The sequence below is a fragment of the Lagenorhynchus albirostris genome, chromosome 2 (assembly GCF_949774975.1).
Source record: "Lagenorhynchus albirostris chromosome 2, mLagAlb1.1, whole genome shotgun sequence".
NCBI lineage: Eukaryota > Metazoa > Chordata > Mammalia > Artiodactyla > Delphinidae > Lagenorhynchus > Lagenorhynchus albirostris.
The window spans coordinates 102662927-102690065 of NC_083096.1; the positions used below are offsets into that span (position 1 = coordinate 102662927).

The 27139-nt window shown below is 36.9% G+C and overlaps 1 protein-coding gene across 3 annotated transcripts in view; it reads right to left on the bottom strand.

Moving 5' to 3' along the window:
• The window catches only part of TLCD4 (TLC domain containing 4), a 62482-nt gene that overhangs the window by 23458 nt on the left and 11885 nt on the right, over positions 1–27139 (bottom strand). For 2 of the 3 annotated variants that reach the window (XM_060139538.1, XM_060139540.1), the window contains exons 2-5: positions 16739–16904; positions 12690–12779; positions 10883–10941; positions 8613–8707 (exon numbers count right to left, since the gene is read on the bottom strand). In XM_060139538.1, coding sequence (XP_059995521.1) covers positions 8613–8707; positions 10883–10941; positions 12690–12779; positions 16739–16893 — 399 coding nt within the window. In that variant the 5' untranslated portion in view covers positions 16894–16904. Of the gene's footprint in view, positions 1–8612; positions 8708–10882; positions 10942–12689; positions 12780–16738; positions 16905–17279; positions 17309–27139 lie in introns of all 3 variants that reach the window. The other variant, XM_060139539.1, reaches the window with a different exon arrangement.

Here is a 27139-nt window from a genome sequence, read left to right on the forward strand (position 1 = left end):
ATGTAAAACAAATTAAAAATTTTTGGTTTTGATCCCATTTTTGTAATATATATTCATACCCAGAATGCTAGTTTTTTACTTATGCATATATACAAGTAGGATACACTCCTAAATGTAAATGGTAATTAAGTAAATATAAATAGTTATCTCTGGGTTGTGGGATTGGGACATTGTTTTTTCTTTTTTGCTTGTCAATATATTCTAATCTTCAAATAACAATGAATGACCTAATTAATTTTTTCAAATACCCTCTGCTTGTACATTACTTATGATAGCTTTTTAACTTACAGTGTTGCTGTAAGGGGCCTTAACCACAGTTTTCCAAATGTATTCTTTTGTGGTTTTCTTTCTACCCTTCTGAAATTCTCCTCTGCTTCTTTTACAGGACCAACCTTCTTTCTGGTCCCTGACCCTGACTGCCCTCCCCCAACAAGACACACCTTATTTCTAATGGCACATGGGCCCTTCTCCCCTGGAATAACCATGTATCACCACAAACCTCACAACATCTACAAGCATATTCCTGCCCAAACTCTTTCTCCCATTTCCTTCAGGGTCGCACATTTCTCTAATGCCCTGGGTCACCTTGCCTTCTTCTTTTCCTTCCTTCTCTGAAATCCAAAATTAGTCACCATGACCTATTGACTACAAAATGGCTTTTAGTTTAGTTTCTTCCTCACTAATAAAACCACCAAAGTTACGTTCTTCATAATCTATCATCACATTATTCCAATAACCTCCTCAAAGAGATCTCCCATGCAGCTTTCTTTTTCCTATGTTATCACCACCAGATTTATTTTTCTAATATGCCAACTGCATCAAGTTATCTTTTGGCCAAAGGTCCTACAACAATTCTGTGAAAAGTAAAATGCAAGGCTGATGAGTTAGAATGTTCACTCCATCAGGCAGCCCCATCTGACTCATCCAAATGTACAACCACCGCTGAGCCCACATGAATCCCGTAGGCTGACAACCCAAGTCCTTCCTACCACCCATGAAGATCTGACCTCTTCTCCTCATGTTTTCCAACCTAGAAAGCCTTCCCTACTTTTATCTGCTGATCTAAACATGCTTTTATCTTTTGTTTTGGAAGACTGACTAAGTCTCATCTACCTCAAAAGCTCTCTTGGAAAATTTTAAAGAAACACAAATATATATATATATATATATATGAAAATTCCCGAACAATTTATATAAACTGCAAGAATATACATAAGTATTGTCAGTAGTTATCTCTGGAGACTCAGACCTAGAAAACGTTATACTTACTAAGCCCTGTATGTCTACAGACTCAGAATTTTTTTATAAACATGCATATTCAGACAAAAAAAATAATGGAAATTAACACATTCATCTTTCCATTTTCTAAATTGCTATAGCATTACAGAGTTGTCACTGGGTGATGTGTTACTTGAATTTTTAAAGACAGTTTCCCATAGTTAAATCTCGGAACCTGCAGGACTGAATTAGGTAGCTATCATATTCTTAATTCCTTACCTCTCCCCACCACCACCTCCTCAGTTCAAAACCACTGCGAGCCAGTGAACTATGCGTCAGTAGCCTGGCTTCCATAGTCTCTGATCCTGCACATCAATGACTCTCGACCTGTTTAATCCAGTTCACCCATGAGAGTCAGTATCACGTGTGGCACAGGCTTCCACAGGCACAGGTGGCCATTAGATAAGATTCAGGTTATGTATAATTCCTTGTTACCTTATCCTTACCCCACCAACAAAACCTACTAAAATACAAGTGAGACAGACACTAGTAAGAGGACAGGTTTAATTCAGCTCTAATAAATTATACATTTTGATGCTTTACTGTTAGTAAATTATGGCAAAACTCACAACTGACTCTGGTCAATGTGGTGTTTCCACTTCTGCCATCTATCTTTTAAGGAGCTTTGCCTATTGTAAAATTCATACTGGCCATGGCCTCTGCATGACTCTATGAGGGAAAACAAAATAAGATTTGTCTGATCCCTTCCAGAGCTTGAAAGAAAATTTTCCTTTCAGCCAGTGATTATGAAAATCTGGATTTTCTTATCACAGGACATTTAATTTTCTAACAGCCAAGAGTGGCTAGGGTCAGGAATTTAGAAGGTGAGGGAGAAAGATAAATAAAATTATTATGCACCTACTACTACTAGCATGATACTAAATACCGTGCCACTATCAATGGCTTGGAGTGGGATGGGCACACTTTCCCACCACTAGGGCTATGTAATTGGTGTGAGGTAAGTTATGGGCACTGGGGTTTATATAAAAATGTGACTATGTTCTACTGTAGCAATTAGGAGGTACTTTTTCTAGGCTATTTAGACTGACCCATAATCTTAGGACATTTCCATGGGAAACCCTTTCAGAGCACCATGAATCTAGAAATGAGATTTGGGAACAAAATCTATCCTATATTTAATTACTCTGCCTAACTTTAATCATTCAAGGTTTTTGGTTATTTACTTATAAGACAGAGTTGAAGGTTTGAGCTAACACACAGGACCGGATTGGATTGCCCAATCTGGCTCATGTGAAACAGTGATCTTACCTAGAATTAAGCTTTACTAACTACTACAAGGATAGAGGCTATCAGATAATTCAGAGGAAGTAGAGAGAGGCTTGGGACGTGAAGGGCAGTTGGCAAGCCAGGTCCTTCCTGTGTTGAACAAGCAGCACTGGCCCAGAAGATGTGAAGGCTCTACTAGGTGAGGTTCACCAAGTTCCTCACATGCAGTGAGAGTTTATCTTATAAAACATCTCCATTTTATACCTCCAAACAACTGTACAGACTACATGACATTCTCCAAAGAGCCAGGCCTCACAGAGCCTGGGTTCTCTTTACTATAGGAATCCTTAGCCAGGAACAGGCTAAGAGCATTCCAGAGTTAAGACCTCTTTCTCCTAACAAATGTCAGTACATACCCTATTTACCCAAAGGTCCTGTCGACAAGGAGATTAGACCTGGGTCACTTGCCTTCTTTTCTTCCCCTCCCTTTCTCCCAAGGAAGTAAATGGATCTGCAGACCAGCTGCTTTCACCCCTTCCTCCCTGGGTTACTTAAGAACTTGGTGACAAAACGTAGCTTATTCTTACTTGCCCATTGCCTAGCTCTCCAGTATTAGAACTAAATCCAATCATTTCATCAAAACAGTTGAATCACAGAATCTCAGACTTATAGAACTTTAAAGACGATTTAGTATAAGCTCCGACCTAAAGCTTCTACTTATTATATCCATCTGATTGAAGATATCTTATGGTAAAAAGAACCACTTTAAAAGGCTGTTGTTATACTCTATTCACTGGGAATGTCTCTTTTGTAAAACAGCAGTCTCCCCTACCTCTCTTTACCATCCCCATTGGTCCTAATTCCAATGTCTGAATTAAATCAGAGTAAGTCTACTTCCTCTTCCACTTAACAGTCCTTTCGTATTTCCAAGGACATTTCAAAGCCATGTAGTTGTCCTACAACTTATCTTTTCTAAGCTGACCTCTCTGGGTCCTTCAGTTGTTTATCCCAGGGCAATAGCCACCTAATCTAATCTCCCCTCTACAGTTATCTGGCAGCTCGCCCCAGAACATATGCAATTTTAGAGACTCCAGATGCTGTGAGTATGGTCTAACTAGGAAACTGTAATTTGTTTGAACTGGATACTGTACCTCCCCGAATAGAGTAAACATTTAAAAACAGCTTTCTTTTTTAGCAGATGTGACGTGCTATTGGTACAACTACAATTGTGGTCATCCGCCACTTCCCAGTCATTCCTCTCTTTTTATACATTGTCAAGTCCAAGTGCAAAACTTGACATTCATCACTATCCGGTTCCATCTATTTGTTTCAGCTTATTATTCCAGCCTGAAACTTTAAAAAATGTAATCCATCATCCAACATATTATTAGTTCCTCTTCCTAACCTTGCTTCAGTTAATTGATAAGCTTGCATATTTTAAACTTTATTTTATTGTGGTAAAACATACATAACACAAAATTTACCCTTTTAACCACTTTTAAGTGTACAGTTCAGTGGCATTAAGTACATTCATGTTGTTGTGCTGCTATCACCTATCCACCTCCAGAACTTCTTTATATTCCCAACTGAAACTCTTACCCATAAACAGTAACTTCCCAACACCCCCTTCATCCAGCCCCTATCTTATTTTCTGTCTCTAGGAATTTGACTACTTTAGTTACCTCATGTAAGAAGAATCATATAAGATTTCTTTTTAAAAAACCTAATTAAGAACAAAATATCGACTAGGGTGGACATGGCAATCCTCTTCGTTGACACCTATTTTATCATCACACATCAAGTCCAATACATGAACTGTTTTCTTTCCTGGTTATTAAAGGGAAATAGGTTTCAAAAAATCAGGCCAGCTTAGAGAAAGAAAGGGACACAGCTCTGCTAAGGTAATCCCACTATGCATATCTGAGGAGATGCTCTGTGCCCACAAGAGCATGAAGCAGTAAACACAGAACCAGGAAGAAAGAGAAGAATTCCTCCTTACCGAAACTGAGGAAGGCCTTAGAGGAGGTTTGTTATGTTCGTGAAATATGGGAAAGAAATGCTCACATCAGGTATTCTATATTGAAAATGAAATACTGAAACAAATTCCAAAACCAAAAACACACATACCTATATGGAATATGTGTGTATCTTTACATATACACACACATAGAACACATATTTTATGAATAAAAAACTGAGCACTTAATATTTTTACCATGGCTAATCCCTCAGTTAGTAGTAAAAGTAATAAACTAACTGTATCATAGCGCTTTTATATAGATTTGTATAAGCGAGCTATAGATATACTAATAAAACAATTTCTAAGACTTACTTCTGCTAGTCTATCATTCATTACTGTATAAGAAAGCTATCAATCTTTTATTTCAGTAGGAAAAAAAGTTATCTAACATATTATACAACTTCTAAAAATATTTTTGTTTGATTTAAATACTTAAGATGTCTTATTATATATAAATTTAGTGGGAAATAGAAATCACAAAGACCTTACTAGTGATTCTTGCTTTAGTGAGCTATATTAAGTACCTATTTTTAATACCTACCTAGTCTACAGCAAAGTTAATTTTTGAAATTTTGTTATCTTAAAATGTTGCTGTAACAGCCACTATAGTTACCTAAAATTTTTCTTTAAGGCTATCTTAATGGGAGAAAAAAAGGAAATACATTATTTAAGTGTAACTGAGAACATGCAACACTATTTAACTCACCTTAAAACAGTAGTTTTTCTTTTTTAACACTGTTAATGATAAAATGTTAGTGAGTCATGGCATTTGTTTCACAGCACTGTGGAAATTTTTGTTTAAACTAAACATAAGACCAGTATTTTTCTACTTCTTGTCTCCTGACGTAAATTACAACTTTACCTTATCTTACATAACGAATCCATTTTTCAGTACCACTTCATACACAATTGTTTGCAAAAGGTTTTTAAAACACAGATAACTGGGGTAAAATATTAAACAAAAATCAAAAATCTTCACCTTTAAAGTATCACAACTAATACTAATACCCTTAAATAAATGTAACAAGAGGCATTTGAAACCAAATTTTCTTCTTAAATTGCAGCAGAATGGTTTAATGATTAGATCCTAGGGTAATGGAAAGATGCAGAAGAGTTGGCAAAGTAGGCAGAGACTCAGTAATTTTCTTGTCAAGTTTAAAAGTTTCCCAAATATACTATAACTCAGTATCTAAAGATGTGGTTTGATTGGGGAGAGGAGGTGATTCACAAGGAATACAGGAGAAAACTAACGTTATCCAAGATGTCAGAAAGGGAGAACAAAAGAGGATGGTTTATCCCTAAACATAGAACATTAAAGCCTAAATGTGTCACTTCCTTTATGATAAGAGATTAACCTGTCATATTTTCCCTGATAATAAGTATCCTGCCCAAGGGATGAAAGCTGAATATCAAGAAAAAAGCTGTAGGATTTTTACCTTTCTATGTAGGCAGAAGAGAAGATTTCTTAAGCTCTAAATTATTCCATGAGATAATTTTAAAACTCCAGTAAATATATTAGAGAGAGGATCAAGACATTATATAACTTATTTACAACCTACAATACCCTAAGTTCAAAAGACTCTTACTTAAAAAAAAAAAAAAAAAAAAAAAAAAAGGGCTTCCCTGGTGGCGCAGTGGTTGAGAGTCCGCCTGCCAATGCAGGGGACACGGGTTCGTGCCCCAGTCCGGGAGGATCCCACATGCCGCGGAGCGGCTGGGCCCGTGAGCCATGGCCGCTGAGCCTGCACGTCCGGAGCCTGTGCTCCGCAATGGGAGAGGCCACAACAGTGAGAGGCCCGCATACCGCAAAAAAATTAAAAAAAAAAAAAGACTTACTTTTGTTACGTCAGATAAGGTAACGTTGTTATTTACATTCAACTATTCAGTAGGGCGTACATTTAAAACCTACAGGTAATTAGCCTCTATTCTTCACTTTAAGTTTTAATTAGTTCCAGTTAGAAAATCTTTTAAGAAAAAAAGCTTACTACAAACAGCTTAAATAGTTGCAGAAGTATCAAGTCGAAGTGCTTTCCAAATGTCAGTTCTCATTGCATAAGGGATAAGAATTTCATAAAGTTTATACAAAATAATAATAGTAGTAGTACTTGCTGTTGGTATTTTGTTAGCCTTACTTAAAATGCACAAAGTAACCTGGGAATTCATTGCATGGGAAAAATTTTTCTTATATTCAAATAGTAAATGTAAGATCTATAAATGACATAGGATCTCTACATCTATAAATATTTATTTCATCAATTTTGTTTCTATTTTGTTTCCCTATGAATAGATTCACTTTAATTAGATAATTTTCTTTCATACCATTCATTTATTTCAGACAATAGAACAAAGGAAGACATATCAAAAAAGCAACCATCTCTTGAAAAAATTGCAGTTGATTTTCTTATCAACTTTACTAAATAAGGCAGCAGTTAATTTCTTTTTTAAAAATCCAGCATTCACTTCACTAACATTTTATAAAGGCATAAAAGTCCAAAGAGAAAACAGTATTCCTCCCACATAATGAAATATTCAACTTGCCATTCCATGCACAGCAGCCATTTGCCAGACCTGTGACTTCAGTGGCCGAGAGAGAACAGCAGTTCTTACTAGTCACATTTACAAATGCATGTAAATGACCTGTTATCTTTCACCAGCTTATATTCGTTTCATAGCACAATGATTATTTGTGACTCATGTTTAGAGACCATACTTCTAACCTGCAGCAGGATATTAAACTCACACGAGTACCCACACACATTCTTCCCTGAGTCAACCAATATTTTGTTAGTCAGTTTCCACGTCTCTTTAGCAAAAGTGTTCAGGAAACAAAGTGCATGTATTGCAACTATCTAAGACCTGTAAAAGGTAGAAGTCTATATGTTATAACTACCTATAATGTATTAAAATCTAAAAAGGAAGACAAGGAAATAAACAGTAGGAAATGCCAGTAAAAACAGCCTATTGCTTCAGAAGAATAAAGTGATTATGGATCCCTACTGGGATCCTATAAATACCTACTTATTTATAACATTAAAACCAGCATAGTTTTTAAAACATTTACATTAATTATTTAGACTTATAACTTTAAATGGGTGATATAAAGAGATGCTTTGATGTATCTTATTCTTGCAGAAATAATGTAATCTGATGTCTTATTCACCAGCTATCCTTGTGTGGGGCAATATAAAGAAAAATAGAAGAATATTATTAATACACATTTGTATGAGTTTTTTAAAAGCCCTCAAAATCGTCACAAATGTCCAGTAATATATAGATTTTAGTAATACCAAATAAGAAAAAAAAAAGCCAGTGGTTACATTTATGTTTTAAAACAGGAAAAACATGGAATGGTATACCACATGTATTACATAAAATTTATACTATTCGAGTTTACATACGTCTATTATTTCCCAGTATCTATCTTGGGTTTGGTGGTCTATATAGGCTGAAAAATAATTGATTGAGAAGAAACCTAACAAAGATGTAAGGGATATAAAATTGCTAATTTACAAATGTATAATGTATTAAAATAATGTTAGAAATAAAAGTTAATATGCACTAGTGCCCCAGATTTGCTGGATCCTCTATTAGCTCAGTCTGGAAGTTCTGATGAAGCCTCTGAACAAGACTCCCCCCTCCCCCTCCCCCTCCCCCCCTGCTCTAGCGTACTCAAGTGTAACTGTGCTTGTACGTGGAACGGTATATGAAATTAAACAGAAAAGAGATACTTCAGCTGGTTATACAGGAATCTACATCTAGCTCCAGCTGATAAAACATACATGCATCTAGAAAGACAGACAAATATCAGTAGCCACATGATCCTAAAGGTTTTGAGTGAACATTCAGGAAATTGGGGTCATCTGACTTTCTCAAAGTGTGTGAATCCAAATAGACGCACTAATACAAATGCGTAAGTAAAGCTATTATTTTTGTTAATACACAGGATAACATCACAAGAGTGATTCCTGAATGTATTTGGGGTTGATCTTTATAAATTAAGAATTGTATGTTTAGATTTATCTTCACCCTTGAGTCGTTATTCCCAATCTTGTCTGCTTGTCAGACCACTGTAAATCCTGGCACTCACCAGTACAAAGTAGTATGCATACAGCGCTGTACAATGGTGAATTATAAAATACTTGTCACCAATCACTTTCCAATACCAAATGAGAATCAACAAATCTGTAACAAGGAAAAATAAGATATTACACAGGAAGAAAGCTTCATTGTTTTTCAAGTGTATTTAACTTTCTCCTGACATCACATCACAGTCCACTCTGAGCCCACAGCACTCGTCTCGTACATCAGGAGCTCAACTACCCCTTTTACCATGAAGTATGTGCTTCCAGATAACTGTCTCCCCTACACTACTGGGACTTCTCTAGGAAGAGGACCAAGTGTGGGCATCCAGCACAGTGCCAGGCGTATAGCTATGTAATGTAACGTATTTGTTGAAAGTATAAACAAATTAACTTGTTACAAGGGTTAAATAAAATGAAAATATTACAGAATAAAAATAATTTTAAAATAAGGCTAAATTACTGATTTTTGTCACTATAATAACTCAATCAGATAAGACGATCTCAGAAAAGGTATAAAACGACTAACTCGTGTATAACACAAATTCAGCAAAAGAATTTTAAAGTTAACATAAAATGTGGTTAAATATCAAAATAGCAAAAAAAAAAAACCCAAACACGAAGAACTATAACTATTAAAAAGATATCTTAAAAAAGAGCTCAAGGCATCCATTTTTCTTTAAATTCTAAATCAATACCACAATTCAGAAAATTGTTTCATTTAATAAAACAGAAACATCTCAAACTGTGAACACAAGTTTTTTCTTTACCAAATGGTTAAACATGAAATTTAAACCTGGAAACAAATGGCAATCATGGATGGAAACCAGAGTCTGATTCAGGTTTTGTGGGTTTGGAGCTTATAGCATGAGGAGCTTCTTTTATAAAAAATAAAAATTACTAATACAAAACTAGATGTGAATATATATAAAGGTAAAAGAAATCATCAGATTATAAATTTTAAGGAGAGGAAAAAATACCACAAATGTGGAAATCAAGAAAATTTAAAACTATTAGAAATTAACTGCCTGATATGCTTCTCTAGATACATTTTTCCTATATTTGGCTGTATATTCTTTGGTCACCAATTTATATGATAATGATCTTATAATATTTTCTATAGAGAGAATAAAAGAATTCACCTTTCATTCAGCTTGGTTTAGAAAGTTTGTTTCAGTTCATAACTTATTTTTAAGTGTTTTGAATTATTACCTTATTTGAGAAAATCTTTATCAAGTTTCTTTCATACAAGATTTCCTGGGTAGTAACTACTCTCTGAATTGACAATACTCATTAACCAGTGTATGAGGCATATTATAAATTTTGTGTTAACCTTGTCAATGACAGCATTTTGTGCCAAACAGCAAATCTTTTCCCAACATGTCCACAAGATACACTCTTCTTTTAATTGGGCCGTTGAATAATCCAATAGCCTATTCATTATTTCTATCCCAAATGTATCTTTTCCTCTTAATAAATTACTGTTTTAGTTTAATCTAATTTTTTTTTTACAATTCACTTCTTGATGGCAGAAAATTTTCTACCGAGTCCATCACTCATCTTTATCACTTTTGTTTCATAGTCCATTATTTTTACTTGGATTTTCTTTCAGCTGTTTATTAAATTTGAAAATTACAAAATAGGGTTCCTTGCATAAATGTCCAAATCAGAGATCTCTTATTTCTCGTTTTATTGAGACAGTCCAAAATGTCTTTTCAAAGAGCAGTTTAAATGGCATATTCTCAACTTAACTTCCCCTCTCTCTCGTTGTGTAAAAGGTTATTCCAACCTCATCCAACATGAGAGAAAATATGACAGAGGGAAATGTGAAGTAGAAAGAGTCCATGATCTTAACTGATTATGACTAAAATACCTTACTTTTGCAAGTCTTACCAAAACAATACAAAACCATGACCATGGGAGCACATTTCAAGGGCCCTTGCAAGTGAGGACCCTGAGGCTTAAACTTCCTTAGCATCATGGTAATTGCACCTGAGCAACTCTTTAGTCCAAAAAGGAACCATCACTAGTAAAAAAAAAAAAAAAATCCAGGCCTAACTGAGGCCCCACTCTGCAGCTCTGATCTTTGAGAACCAGAGAGCCAACATGAAAAATGTTTCATGTTCTACCATTACAGCAGATATTTTTTTCCCTCAGTATGGATCCTAAAAGTTGCTTCTTAAATAAATAAACCAAAAGCATAGACTATGTATGTATTCTTTGCATAATTCCATAAGTAGTCTAAAAAGAAACAGACAGTGAACAACATATCACATACCAGAAATGAGGTAGCCTGAAGCAATAGCAATATTCACTTTCACAAGAGATGGATCACCCCTATAAATATTAAAAAACAGGTTCCTTTTTTTAGCACATGGTTATAGATGACAGCTACTTTTTTTCTATTGAGATTTAAATATAATTTAAATGTTCTCTATAGGTGCTCAAATGGTAACTTGTCATTTGCACAAGGTACTGTGTTAGCTACAATGCTTCTAACTGCAATAATCATAATTGCTTATACTTATTAGCCCAAAGTTTTATGAAAATAATATTACCAAAAGACAACATTTTATAAGTGTGTTCTCATATGATTTGTTTGTGAAAGGACTCAAATGGAATTCCAGATGCTGGTTGTTGTTGTTTTGATTCCTTATTCTGAATCAGAGACTCAAATAGCCTCAAGAAATCATCTAGCCTGCCCCTGATTTAGAGGCACTATACTGTTACCCTCACTTTACTGAGGACTGGAGAGATTTGCCTGTTATCACAAGTTAGAAATTGATCGGAACAGAACAATTTAATCCTGCTTTTTCGACCCTTACACATATCAAGATCCTACACTTTTGCCCTGCTCATGCTCTTGGCTCCAAGAAACAGATACAAATTATCAGTCCTTTATCTGACTTTTAATGTGAACTACTGGTAAAATGAACATAAAATAAAACTGACAACAGGTAAACTACAAGTGGAAATATTTAGTAGAAGTCATGTCTTCTTTACAAATTTTGATCTGTAAATATGATCCAGGAAAATTGGACCTGGAATAAATTATGGTATCTAAGAAAATGTTAAAATATCAAAAAATATAATAGGTAAAAATTTGATAAGGACAAATTGGTCAACGAATCAAATCTTTGTTATAAAATTTACTTCCCAAAACAACTGGTTCTGTGGACAATCATGTGGGTAAAATAAAAATATGAAAAAAAAGTAGCAATTGTTTAGGTAGAGCACATTAAAACTTGGTCAAGGAATGAAATTCACTAAATTAATTCACTTTGAAAAATATCTTCTCAGTGAAAATGTATGAATACTGGTATAACTCTGACCAGCATAATTCCATATTTATGAATAAAAAACAACATCATTGCAGTCAAATAGAGATGGTCAAAAGACCTGGTCAAATTGCCCCACATCCCTCAGAACCCACGTCTATCACATCCCTGTGCAGTGCTTTTTCAAAACACTCCCAATCCCTCAAACTAAACTGAACTAAGTCTTCTCATATAATGCCAGGAAGTACAGTTCGTAAAACTTCTTTCATTGGAATGACATTTAAATTCTTAAAAAAGAATCATCTTACAAATTATCGTGTTATGGCTAAACATAATTATTATTCGTGCTTCAAATCATCTCATGTGGTACTAAATTCCTCTCACATGGACATCTATAATTCTCATTTTCCTATCTTTGATATCAAATGATGGGTCAAACATAAATTTAAAGACTAAGTCTATCCTATCTATCTGACTATCCTATCTCAATAATAACTTATTTTTACTCAGAACAGTGTTCACAATAACTTGATTTCACTCACTAACACGGTATAAACGCTTACATAATAATCATATTCTCCCTGTTTTGGATAATAATTGCAATACTAATGCAAAATGGCCCTCATTATTTGTATTAAATCTAAAATAAATCATTCTAATGCACCTTGCTGAAATATGTCTGAACACAAGCATTTTAACAAACCATAAACCATCAATATGTTTTGTTTTAAAGTAAAGAGATGTTCTTATTAATAATTAAAATCAAAACATAAATCAAATTGACTATATTGGAAAGAAACAGCTTACCAAAGTGGATCAGCAATAGTAGCCTCATCAAACAAGAATATGTACAAGCCAATAACCCCAACCACCAAAGAATGACACGTAGACACTACCCTGCAATGAGATGAAATAGACACAAAGATGTTAGAATCTGTGCAATAAATTTTAACTAATTCTGGCAAGTCATTTAACACTCTGAAGAAGTTAAATGTGGAAGCATTTAAATATAGGATTGGAGTACATCTGAGAATATAATACAAAATTGCTATTTAGAAATCCAAGGGCCACAACTTTACTTTGGAATCAATAACAAGAAAGATGCCCAGGTCTACAATTTCCTGCTAGACAAATGATGAATCACTTATTGATTAAAGGGTCTAAAGCAGAAGCATATCTGATGAACCAGTTGACAGAGTTTTGTGCAAACAGATGGCATTTGGTAAGCACACTACCCTGCACCCTGCTCCATCCCCAGCAGCATCACTGCGGGATTAGTTCCTGCTCCAATCAGTCAGGAATGACTTCCAAATCTACTAGCCTTAACGAACTCCATATTCATGGATCAGAATTGGAATGGATCATGAAATGAAAATGTATTCCCTTGGAAATTTCAGTTTTAATACACACATTATTCTACTTGATTCTTGTAACAAACCTGTGAGAAAGCTAAGGTGGCTATTATTAGTGTCTCATCATTATTATGAAATCACTTCTAAATAGAAAAATGGAGGACCATGAATTTTTTCAGAAAATATCTGTTTTTAAAAGAAATGCCCAAGTGAAAACAAAATGTTCACATGATCCACGTGGCATTTTCTTTATAGAAGGAATAACTTTTAGTTGAAAAACATCAGTTTCTATGAACATATCTTGCTAAAAATTTAATGACTTAACCAATGTGCAAGTTCTATGATATCCTACTCAAAGAACTGTAGACAGAATACTATATGCTTACTCACATAATGAAAAAGTTTATGAGTAATGAAGTTTCTCTTCTCTTCATTAGAACAAAGGATGAGAGGAATAGCAAAGTTTTCTCTTTAGAAATTAATTGGTATGCAATGAATCTCTCTACAATATGACCCAAATCTTTAAAAGTAAGTGAAATATATCAACCAATACAAAGTTTGATATTAAAAAGTCTCATTGTAACTTGAAAAATCAATATACTTGATCTAATATATGATGTGGTCCTAAGTAAACATATCAAATTAAATCAAATCATATTTTAAATGCTCAAAGAGTCTCACTAATTTAAAGGCACTGAGTCCTTTGTAATACCAAAATACATTTTGAAGTGTGATAATTAACCCAATTAACCTGGTTTACAAGTCTGGAATTTTCACGCCAAGCACACCTGTGTTCCATTTGAACATAGCAAGATAAAAATGTAAGTTCCTTGATCTCAAATAAAACATGCCATCTAAATAATCAGACAACCAGCTTTCTGTTGCCATTCAAAAATTCTGTTAAAGGAAAAAGCATAACCTTTTACTAACCTGTTGGCTTAGTAACCTTCTATCAAAAAGTTTCCTTTTGGAAAATATCTGAATTTTTGTTCCTGATACTCAGGCCTCAAATTCCCTACTCTGTTGAGATGCTATATGGTAAAAGGGAAGAATTACAAGCCCTCAGCTGATGGAAATGGCATATAATGCACGAGAGAAAAGTTACATGTTACTTGGATCAAATAGCTCCCACTATAATGAAGAGGAGAAACAAACACCCTGTGCTTACATGCTATTCCGTATTAAAAGTCTATACATTCAGAAACTTCTGTTAGTGAAAATTTCATATTTCATTCTTTAAAATCAGATTCCTGGCAAAGCATAATGTATATTCCTCAGGGTCTTAAAAAAAACACCAAGATAAAATATTTCAATTTTGTTTAAAGAAGGTTAAAAAGGAATGTTTGTTGGTTTCTTTTTTTTAAGGAAGTAATGACAATTTTAGAATAGCACTTTAAAATTACTGATGTAATCACTCGCAAGTAGTATGAGTATTACCAACAGAAATTACATAGCTCAATCAGACAAAAGAGTTATATTTTGTAGAAGCAGATTTAAAAATTAGGAATATTTCAGCACAACAGGACTTTCCATGCCATAGGAAAGCAAGTGGAAATAAGAAATTTATTTAATTATATAATGTTAATAACATCTATAAGTATGTATGTTTGCAGAAAAAGTAACAATTAAGTATAAGATTTTCTCACTTATTAATTCAACTGTTACTCTCAGGTGTGAATTTTCTGGAGAGCTTTTCTGCCTTCTGTCCTTTTACTACTAGACTATTTGAGCCACTCATCGTTCAGAGACTCTTTCCTGATTACTAGAGAGAATTAATGTGGGTTGTGTTGATCTGTCTGTTTTAAGACTGGAATCTGGATTTCAAGACATATATGTGTATTCAAAAAGCAGCCAACTGTTTTTCCTTCTTTGCACTCTCCACCTCACAGTTTAAGTCCCATGTAAAGCAAGCTGGAGTGGGAAACAGGAGTAAATTTGAGAGAAAATAGCATAGCATAATAGTATTTGAATAGCATAATGAATCATATAATCCCAGACTCCTTTTTCAAATGGGAACTCAGTTTCCCAAATGGTGATTCCATGTCTCATAGAATGGCAGTGATAATAAGACTGAATAATGCAAAGTATTTCTCAATTGCATCATTTCATTTCATTTTTACCTTTGCTTCTATCTATCTGTACCCTCCCTGTTTCTTTGGCTTGCAGCTCGCCAAGATTCAAATGCCTTTACCTACCTTAATCATGTTGAAATGGAAATGAAAACAGTTCAAAATTTAGTCGTAGAAAATGAATGTCCCCCTCCATATCCCTTTCCTTCTCTTTCCCACCTATTCTATCTTCATGTTAGAAATGGTTTTACAAAATAGTGGTTAGTATCTTTTGTATCCCACATTTGAACAATACTTTTGTGCTATTGTTTAGACAAAAGAATCATACCTCTTACTTTTCAAAAATATGTGGAGAAATAATTCTCACTCTTGGGAAGAAGAGCTATAACATGCATGAACCAGACAAATCAGTGTAAGGTGCAGAAGAAAACTAGTCTTCTTCACAGTCTGAGTTACAAAAGTGAATGCCTGTAAAACAATTTGGCTCAAATAGATAGGGCATTTCAGGTCACATATGACCATTCTCAAATAAATAGACTTTGGCAGAAGTTTTTAATTCCGAAAGGAAATTTCAATGAAAAAATAATTATAGCAATTTTGGAGATCTGCTGAGTTCATTTTATAGTTAGCATTAACTTCAACAATAAACAGTATCCCATAGCTGCTCTAATTCACTGAGGTTTGCAAATGCACAGAGGTGTTTGGGCATCTGAAATGCTCTAAAGCAAGTGAAGCTGTCAGAGTCCGTCTGTGTTTGAAACCTTGTGAGAGATTAATGAGTTGCACATACACAAAAAATTCGCAAACCAACTAATTAAAACTCTGGCAGGTTTCTATATCCTTAGATGTCTTATTCGTTTTCCATTTACTCTTTTGTTTAAAAGACCTAAAAAGCAATTTTTACTTTAGAATTACATAACAAAAGAACAGATTCTGGAGGGCTATGAATTAAAATGAAAAGTTCATTAAAAGAGAGACATGTGCTAACCGTGCACCAGGTTCTTCGGTGTGTAGTGTTTAACTGTCCTAGGTTGGGCTAAGCCAGCCTGATACTATATATAGGCTACTCACAGCCCCAACTAATGTTACTTCTGTTACCATTTCCAAAGAACATGTGTTTGTTATCATAAATATTTCAGAGGAGAATGCAAAACAGTGCCTTCCACCACAGTCTGCTAGAGTATACTTAACACTTCCCTAGACAGTTAAATAAATTTTTCCTAACATTTTTCAGAATAAGAATTGAAATTTTTTTCTTGTATGAGATCTATCTACTTGTCTTTCCTTTTATTCCTAATGTCAAATAAAAAAATTTGACCTAAGATTTTGTTAGATCCTAAATGAAAAAGACTTTTTCGAAATATTTTAAATGCATAATTTTATTTCAAAAGACTAGGTATTTTTTAATCAGTCATTTACATTTCGTATGCTTTACCTTGAGTTCCATTCAATCTTCTTTTCAAAGTTGAGATTATTAAAACCTGGAGAAACTTTTGCTGAAAACCAATAACTTACAAAGTGGAAAAGAAGCTGAAAGGTGAAAAAGCTGGTAAAACCAGCGCTGATGACCAATATGGTGTTGGTATCCATACTTCTTCAACCTGTTAAGAGAAATGTTGGCTATAAAATCCTTTAAATTGCTCATAATACACCTAAATTAATTTTTAATTTTAAAAGAGTATGTGGTTGTATTTTTAGTGATTTATTTTAATTTCGCACAAATGTAAGAATACAAGGAAACTATATGAATTTTAAGCCTTTACCAGCTATCTGTCATGTATCTCATATTTATACTTAAAAGAGGGGAAGATCTATTATCTTAACGATTTCAATATTACAAATGTCAGGAGACAAATTTAACATCATGATACTCAAAATTACCTAAGTCTAGAGTTTACCACTAAGAGGGAATTTCAAGTACTATAACTGAAGGTATTCTTTTAGTAATATTTTTAATTAAACTAAGGACAAATCACCTGATTTCTCTATGCCTCAATTTTCTCATCTATAAAAGAAAGTTGGTTAGATAATTTCTAAGAAACAATTAGGCCAAAATAAGAATAGAACTAACATTATCTGTTATAGCAAAACAAAAACCAATTATATAAGAAAAATATAATTGTACAGTGTGACAAACATTTAAAGTTTAAGGAGAATAATACCATCTTGGAAATAATCATACCACTGTTACTGCTTAAATTAGTATTTAACTTTTTTTTTTTTTTTAGTATTTAACTTTTAAAAAAATATTTTGCAATCACAGATATGCTTGAACCAAAAATCCTCCATGAATTTTTATCTCTAAAAGAAAACATTTTTATAAAAGAGCTCCAAGTTTTAAGGATAGAGTTAGCACAAAGAATGGTAATATGCATATATACACATTCAAAGTATGTTTTCTATCTCATTGAGCTAAACTTTATCTGGCTCCTGAAAATCTTAGGAACATTCAGACCAAAAAAAAAAAAAAAAAAAGACACTGAAGCATTTGCTCATATCCAGCAAATACAGCATTTCTACGGCTCCATCTTTTTTTTTTTTTTTTTTACGGCTCCATCTTTGATAGAGCTGACCCTCAAATGAAAAGGAAATGAATCAATACATATTTCCAGCTGCCTAATGTGAAGAAATAAAGTCACCTACTGAAGCCAATTCACTAGAGAAAAACCACATCATTGACTGCACTAGCAATAACCCCACTTCATTCCCTTCCAACCAGGATATCATAATAAGAATCAGTCTCCCACAGGGCCTCTTCTGACAGAATTCATGTGTCTGTAATGAATTCTTTCCTCATTCTTTTTTTCTGGTGTGTGTGCACAGTAAAAATATTGATATCACAATTCTTCTCTGTGAGATTCCATTAACTTTATTGCTCATTTAATTGTTTTTAATTCAACATGTGTTTATTGGGCATTACAAAATTTAATTTTAACCTATCTTGGTCTTTTAACCTAGGTTTAATATTAACAAAATAATACATAAAAGTAAGTTTTATACATAAATTAAACATCACTGTAGTTTGCTAAGTGAGATGTAAAAAGGAAAATGTTTTTCTAAGATTAAGCAAATAAGGATCTGCATGCCAGGTGGGCAGATAAACAAAGACAATGAAACCAGTAACCAGTAGTGAGTGGAGAATCTAATCTTAAATGTGAGGGTGATTTGTCCTGAAGGGTTCTGTGTGTTCCCTGGAGGTTATGGAGGGTGGCTAGGCAAGAGCTGCTTATTTACCTCAGTTAAAATTCAATGTATACAATGAGTATTTATTTCATGAATGTTTGCTAAAAGTTATGTTATAAAACACAGTAGGTATCATGCAACATTATCTATTTTATGAATTGTTAATTTAAGCAATACATTAAAAAATCAAACAATTCACTATTAAATTCCTCATTCCTAAAAAAATTTAGTTTTTATTAAGTCTTTGTTATACTGGGTATCTTATATTTTCAACGGACTTTCAGTTAACTAGAGTTTGGGGGGTACATGTTGAGAATCTCTCTTTGCAAAAATGTTCCATTTAAAACTAAAAAGCTCCACATACTCAAGTTATGGCTTCCTTTAAAGGCTCAACAGACAGAAGCTAATTAAATTGTTCTACTCCCAGCTTTGCTTCATATTAAGCAGCTGCTTGCTTCATCAGTCATGCCAAGTCAGGGACTAATCTAAGGAATTAAAAAAAAATTTTCCCAGAAAACCAAAGCTTCCGGTAGGAAGCAACTGCCCCTGTTCATTCACTGAATCAGGCAAGAAAATGGTGAAAATGGATAAAACCAAATAATGCTCATTACTGACACAAATTAAGGGCCTTTTAGAGTTTAGTGATTATTAAGTAGAGGAATACACAGTAAAAGTAGAAAAGTATTAGACTTGGTTCACACACCTCTACATATGGCTAGTAGCTGGCAGAAGGCTTGGATACTATCCTAGAACACAGCAGCCAGAACAGAAGTGGGAAATATTTCTGTGCCAATTTACAAGGGGAGTGTCTAGACATGAAATTTAATTAGCCCATCCTGATTCCCAGGAATTATGGACACCAAAGAAACTCTTCCAGAGGCTTCCTGAATACAAAGGATGTTTGTACTTTTCCCCACAAGATGGTTTCCATAAACTTTAATTCAAGTTGGTTTCTTGGTAGAGAAAACCATGAAAAGGTTTGAAGGATGCCTCTTAACCACCAGCTTGTGAGGGCCCTTCTCCAGGAGGACTCCCAGAAGGAGGACCACTGGAAACAGCCCAGCCAGACTGATTCAGTCTTTACTTCAGCCAACAGTTCACCCAATACCTGTCATGAGTCCGCCACATACCAGGCACTGTGCTGGGACTCAGAATACAAAATGGGAGACATGCTCATGGGCTAGTAGGGAAGCAAGAAACTGATCACTCCCACATAAAGTGGTAAATTCATGGTGCTAAGGGGGGCACTCCCTGCTTTCCTGGGAATAAATACCCAGCAGAGAAGACATATAAACAGTGAGGAGATATCTGAAGGTACTCAAGCTAAACCAAGAGAACATCTTCTCATCTATTAAAATCCCAAGAAGATGCTTTAAGGTTGAAACCCCTAAAGATTCAGTTCCACCAGGTGACTCTAGAAATACTGACTTGGGAATACAACCTTTACTCTCATTTCCCCATGTTCATTATCTCCTTGTAGCACAAGGGATTCCTTAGGGAGTGTGTTGGAATCACCAACGTCACCTCCAATCATCAATACACATACACAACCTTCACGTTCTGATACAACTTCCAGGGAAGAACCACTGCTGTACCGATTAGCAGTAAAAATCCTTAAATACAGGGGGAAAAGGTCTTATGTGGTTGTCTTTAAGGGCAGCAAGGAAGGGGGAGCTAGGAAGAATGCCCTACACATGCTTAGCAGTCCTTTTCCCATCCCTTTCCTTTTTCCCACATTGACTCCAAATATTCATTGCTCTCAAATCTCCAGTTCTCCCTGTCTTACAATAGATGAGGTTTCTTCCCATTTCACCAAAAAATGGAGGCCATCAAGCATAAACTCCTGATGATGGCAATGTTACTACCTCCCCTCGCCCCAATCCAGAATTTTTCTCTGCACATTATAGGCTCTGCTGGGGTGTATGCCCCACACATTCAACATGGTGTACATTGTGTGCAACCAAACCCTACCATCTCCCAATGTACCAGTCCTGGATGGTCAGCTACCCTCTGGGTGGCTCCATAAGGGCATCCTGGAGGCCCACACGCTCTACATGACCCAAGCTGAACTTAATCCCAAACCAGTCCTCCCCCCAGGGTTCCATATCTCAGAGGATGACACTATCACCCGCAAACACCTCCTCACCTTTAATCTAGTACAGCTCAGTCATCCTGGTCTCCTTCCTATTTCCTACTCACATAATTAACTGACTGCCAAATCCTTGTAGATTGAAGAATACCAAATGAAGAACAACTTGATTCCAGGAAAGTTCTGAAAGTTTCTCATGAGATCCTTATTAATAACACAAAGAAATGTGGCTGGATAACAAAATTAGGTAAATCTAGAGTTAGCTGAAAAACTAGAACCAGCATTTAGATCAATGATCTGAAAGAGACTTGAGAAATATCTCCCGCGATAGCCCATAAGGGTCTCTCTTTTTGGTCTCTTTCAGTAATATTTTTACAAATATTTATATGTTTACTCAATCTGCATATAACACAGAGCTGGGAAAGATAGCTAATATACTCAGTTAACAGAATCAGGTTTCAAAATGATCTTCAGAAGCCCAAATAATGAATCCCAATCAGAAAGATAAAAACCTGAATAAATTTTTAAAAGGCAATACCCAAGTACAGGACTTAGCATAATAGCTATATAGCACATGCGCGCGCGCACACACACACACACACACACACACACACACGCACGTAATATTAGCATTTTAATTTACACAAACCAACAAGAAATAATAATGTAATGAAGATACTAATAACAAAAAACAAACCTCAGAACCACTTACAGAGAGTATAGATCAAGACACGTATCAGTCCCCTTTTACTCTGAATTAATCACATGTCAAAGTACCTTTAGAGCAGGGTAACTAAGATGGTGATTTTTAGAAACCATATCATATCATGAAGAGTTGAAGGGCTGAGTAATGTCAGCTTGGGAACAAGATTACTTAGAGAGGACTGAAGGGCATTCTTCGGACATCTGAAGAACTGTCATGTGGAAAAGTGAAAGAGGGAACTTACTCTGCACCACTCTAAATGGCTCACATGGGCAAAAATTACAGAAAGGGAAGAGCCCAGCTTAATTTAAGGAAGACCTTTCTAACAATTTAGAAGTGCCCAAGCATCTGTCATGGAAGTGGTAAAATGACCACAGGGAGGGTTGGTCTGCAAAGGGGTTGGGCGCTAGTCTAACCTTTAGAGCACTTGCAAAGTAAGATTCTGGGATTCTAGGACTGAACTTAATTGTGGCATCTAAAAAGATAATTTTGTATTAAATACTACACTAGCTTTTCAACAGTCTATCACTTATGTTTTACAAAATCAAAGTTAGGCGTGTAAGAAAATATTAAGTACGTATGACATGTTGGGAAGTACACAGGCTCTGTTACAGTCTTGAGCTTGAACCTCAGTTCCACCACTTGTTCACTGTGTGACCTGGGGCAAGTAACTTGCCTTGCCTTACCTGCACCTTGGTTTCTTCATCTGGGAAATGGAGATAACGACAGTACTAATCTGACATGGGGAATAAACCACAGAACGCTGGGCGCTTAGAACAGTACTTGGCATGGGGTGCACACTCGGGAGTACTGTTTCTCCTTCCACCATCGACCACCTCCAGCAGCATGCAAGACATGCAACTTCTGGGCCTGTCATCACTCCAGCCCAGGGACACAAGACCATTCTCTGGCCACTAGGCCCTATGCCTCTAACTCATCCCCTTTACATTAGTTAACACTCAAAATGTAGGCAGCCCCACTGCAGAGATCTAGCCTCCATCACTGGACTATCCCTGTCATGCTCCAACGTTCCTTCCCAGCCACCTGACCCAGCCCATCACCCCCTCTACCTCCCAAATGCTTCCACTGGTCCCCTGGGACTGGGCTCCCCACCCAGAAAACAGTGCTCTATGCTTGGCCTCTCCTCGGCCTGCTCTGAAGACACCCCTCTTCTTCTGCAACCTCTCAGCTAGTGGCTGCCTAGGTCCTCATCCTTCAGTGTCAGGAGTGGCCCTACAGGCTCTTTGCTCTCATGGTTCCCTTCAGGGCTTACTCCTCCCTTCCCTCACCTCCTATAAACATGCAGGGTGCTTTGGTCCTGCTATTCAGTTATACCACCTTCTCCCTCTTCTCACTGATATCATATTCCAACCTCCTGAACATCTCCTCCCTTTCAAAGACTTTGGTCCTGGTTCACTTATGGTCCTCAAGCCCTGCCATTATCCTGAATGACTTCCTATATATGTAGAAGGCCCAGGTTTCCTTACCAACTCAGTCCCTTAATCTTCATCTGGAATGGTACCCCTTCCATGCCACCTCAACCATTCATGAACCTTTACTGTCCCTTACCCATCATTTTTCTGCCTCCAAAATAACATTTCTAGAATTCTCCTTGTTGACCTTTCCTTCAAGTGTGCTCAGTATTACAACATTCTCAGGTTACATTGGCCTCTCAGCTTTTCCTCAATTCAGTAGCCCTTTTCTCTTTTTACTTCCCTCTTTAATCAGCTTAGATCCTAGAGCACATCATTTCAATAACAGTCTTTCTAACACCCCACATCCCCTTTCCACTGCCAAGAGCCGGTGAAACTCCAACCGAGGACAGGCCCAACAATTTACTCAGTGACAAGGCAAGCACAGTCGGAGCACTGTTGGAAAAAGTCATATACCAAAGTTTATACCAGTCATATACTGGTGAGTGTGAAATTACAGTGGGATCAAACAGCTCTCAACTCTGCCCTGCACTCCTAACACATTGCCCTCGCCAACCAATCCTTTCATGCTCCACAATTAAATTTCCAAGCTGCCCCTACTCTTTTCAAACCTCCAATCATCCAGCCCCACTCTCAACAGATAACCCCCATCCTACTTCACAAAAAATAGAAGCCAACATGTGAAAAGTCTCAATATCATACTATCAACCATTCAAACTACCCACCTGTCCTCCCATCTCAAGACAACCTAACCTGTGCACTTTGGAACCATCCTCTCTGGCCTTCTTGGGAAACTTTTCTTCCCCATTATCCTTTATCCTCTCCTCAACTAGACCTTTCTATTGGCTTTTAAACTGGCTCAAGTTCCCAGTAAAAACAAGAATCAGGCTTCCCTGGTGGCGCAGTGGTTGAGAGTCCGCCTGCCGATGCAGGGGACACGGGTTCGTGCCCCGGTCCGGGAAGATCCCACATGATGTGGAGCGGCTGGGTCCATGAGCCATGGTCGCTGAGCCTGCACGTCAGGAGCCTGTGCTCCGCAATGGGAGAGGCCACAACAGTGAGAGGCCCGCGTACCGCAAAAAAAAAAAAAAAAAAAAAAAAAAAATCAACAGACCCACCACCTCTTCTTCAATTTTATATCTCTTTTCCAGTATAGCCTCTTGCCCTCTCTCCCTCCCCCCCCCCGCCTTTAAGGACAAAGTTCTAGAATGGTTTTTCCATATTGTCATCATTTCTCAGGTCTCTCACTCTTCAGCCCACCTCATTCCTGTCCCCACCCTCGTCTCTCCCCTGAAATAGCTATTGCTAAGGTCAGCAATGACTTCTATGTGTGGCCTTCGTGTCGCCTGACATCTCAGCAACATTAGATGCCACTGACCACTTTCTCCTTGAAACACTTTCTTCCCTGTGTTTCCACGACATCACACTTCTTCTTCTGCCCAGACACTGGGGAACAGAATTCCCTACGCCTCAGTCCCAGACTCTCTTCTGCTTGTTTCCTGTATGATTTCACCTATACCTGTGGCTTCGGTTACCACTTACATGCAGAAAAATCTCAAGTTTTAATCTCCATCCCAGGTCTCCTCTCTGAGCTCCTGACATGTATGGCCAACTGCCTAGCTGTCAGCACCACACAGCATTTCAAACACATTTTAAACCAAGCTCATGGCCTAATCTCTAAACTTGGTCCTCTTGCAGGTTCTTCATTTCTGTGAATGGCACCACTGTACACCCCCCATGTAAGAGCCAGAAACCTAGGAGCCATCCCCGATAACCTGCTTTCTGCACCCTCCTGCTAAGCCACCATATCCTTCCCCTTCTTAAGCAGCTTTCAGAAACATCCATTTTCCTCAAGCTGCTACCACCACTTTTCTGAATTGTCTCCAAACTGGTCTCCTTAGTGTAGAGAACAGACTGGAGGACTCCAAGGGAATTGGCTCTAAAAGCTGTCTCTGGTCATGCCACCTCCTCACCTACCCCCAACTTAAACCTTCACTGGTTGCCCAGTCCTCTGATGAGGGCCCTGCTCTCCCCAGCCTCAAGTGGCACTTGCCCTCGCTTGCTGCACCCCAGCTAGTGTGGCCTTTCTGACCCTTAAAGATGCCATGTTCCCTCCCTCTACAAGGCCTCTGCATAAGCTATCCCCTGACTCCCACCCCGCCCCTCCATCCCCCACTGTAACGCTCAGGCCCCTCAGCTCTCAGGTCAATCATCACTTCCTCAGGGAAGCCTTCTGGGAGCAATCCCCCCCCACCCCGGTCTGCTCACATGGCATCATGTCCCTCTCCTTTACAGCTGCAATTTAAATGAACATCTCCTTCCCCCAGAGGAATGTGAGCCCCATGAGGGTGGGAAACACAAACATTTCCCCCCCACCATGGTGTCCCCATACCTAACACAGTGCCCGCCACACAGCATGTGCTCAATAAATGTCTATGAAATATAATAATGATGACAACAGACATTCGTATTCTTACACGTGTTTTCCATTCTGCTAGTACCTGATCAGTCACAGGTCCCTCATTTTACCAGTATAATCAGAACACTAGAAAGAAAAATTTTCTAAATTGACAACCCTAGTAGTATAGTATGAACACATATTCACTGCAAAAGGATTCTCACCTCCAAATATCCCAAAGCTAAGAGCACCAATGTTATAAATGAAATAACATTGAGTGTGTGCCTTACTCCGTTTGTGCTGTTGTAACACAATACCACAGACCGACTGGCTTATAAACATCATAAATTTATTGCCCATCGTTCTGGAGGCTGGAAGTTCGAGATCAGCGTACCAGCATGGTTGGGTGAGGGCCCTCTTCCAGGTCACAGACTTCACATGGCCGAAAGGGCAAGGAAGCTCTGTGGCATCTCTTTTACAAGAGCACTAATCCCATTCATGGGGACTCCACCCTCATGATCTAATCACCCACAAAGGCTCCACCTACCAGTACCACCACTTCGAGGGTTAGGATTTCAACACATGAATTTTGGTGGGGGTGGGTCACAAACATTCAGACCACAGCGGTATGATATTTGGTTTGTCTATGCCAAACTCCTTACAACGTGTGATATATGTTCAAAGACTTCATGTGTATATTTAACTGTAATTTGCACTGTATTTTCATACTCTCATCAATTACAGATGTACTTATTTATTGAACTTATCTACCATGTCAGTAGCCCTAACACGTAAAAGTTTTTTAAAAGTCTCTACTAGCAAACTGTAAATCATTTGTAAATGAACACGTGACTACAGAAAATGAGATATTTACCAGACCAAACAAACAAAAACCCTACCAGAAAAATACCTGCTCCCCACCCATTCTGGTTTTACTTGCATTTTCATACGGGTGGTATGAAATCATTGCAATCATTGCAATCATCTTTCTCAATGCTCATGAAATGTCAATAATTAACCAGAGACGTTAAAACCCCTTAGTAAAGAATAACTCATCATACCACCCACTTTTGACTTTTCATTCATGTAAAAATTTAAGCATCTAATCAAATGTGTACACAGTTTTCAGCTAACTACACTCACCGTTTTTATTTTTCATTGTTGTTGTTAATTCTGCGTTGAGAGCTATATGAAAAAAAGCTAGGAGAATTCCACCTCTTTTTCTTTTCTGAGCATCAAGTTCGAGAACCATTAGCATTAGAGTGGAAGTCTAAAGGAAGCCAGCCCCATAAATGTCAACCTAACTTCTATAAATCCTCCAGTATTCATGGTGCTGCTTTTTAAACTGAAGCAAATGGAAAGAAATGAAGTCTAAACCTGGAAAGGCTAAGGAACCCTACATTAATATGATTAAGTTACACTCCCTCTCTCGGTGATATGATGTTACTTAAGATTCAACAAAGAATTGCTCATTACTATAGAAAAGATTTCTCCATGGTTCTTCCCTGTCAGTTAAGATCCTAAACTCTGAATAAGGGTGTCCTTTATATTTTTCCCATACTTTCAACCCTTTCTCTTCCAAGAGCATATAACAGAATTCAAGTTAAACTGTTTGATTCCGCCTGTTACAGACCTTGGCGATGGATACTCCCCTGAAACAATTTTTTTGGATTATCGATTGTTTGATGAAAACAAAGAATTAAACATTTAAGGTTAAATAGTCATTTCTAACTGGCCTTTATTTTCCCCACAATTCTACGTAGTAATTACAATCAGAGTGGGTTAGGACAGGAAGGAGCGAACTCTGTTCCCCAAACGGGCTGTAAGAGTCATCCACCCCCAGCAAGAAACGCCCTCACTCAGGGGCTCTGGGGCGGTCCCATCTTGTACCGCAACTCAGAGAACTGTTTTGACAGTTAGCTCATATTGCTACCTATCTCCTTATAGAAGATTTCCCTTTTATCTCTCATAATCCTGTCCCTTTACATCCTATGCTAAATGCCTTCTAGGAATCTCTGATCTCTCTAATT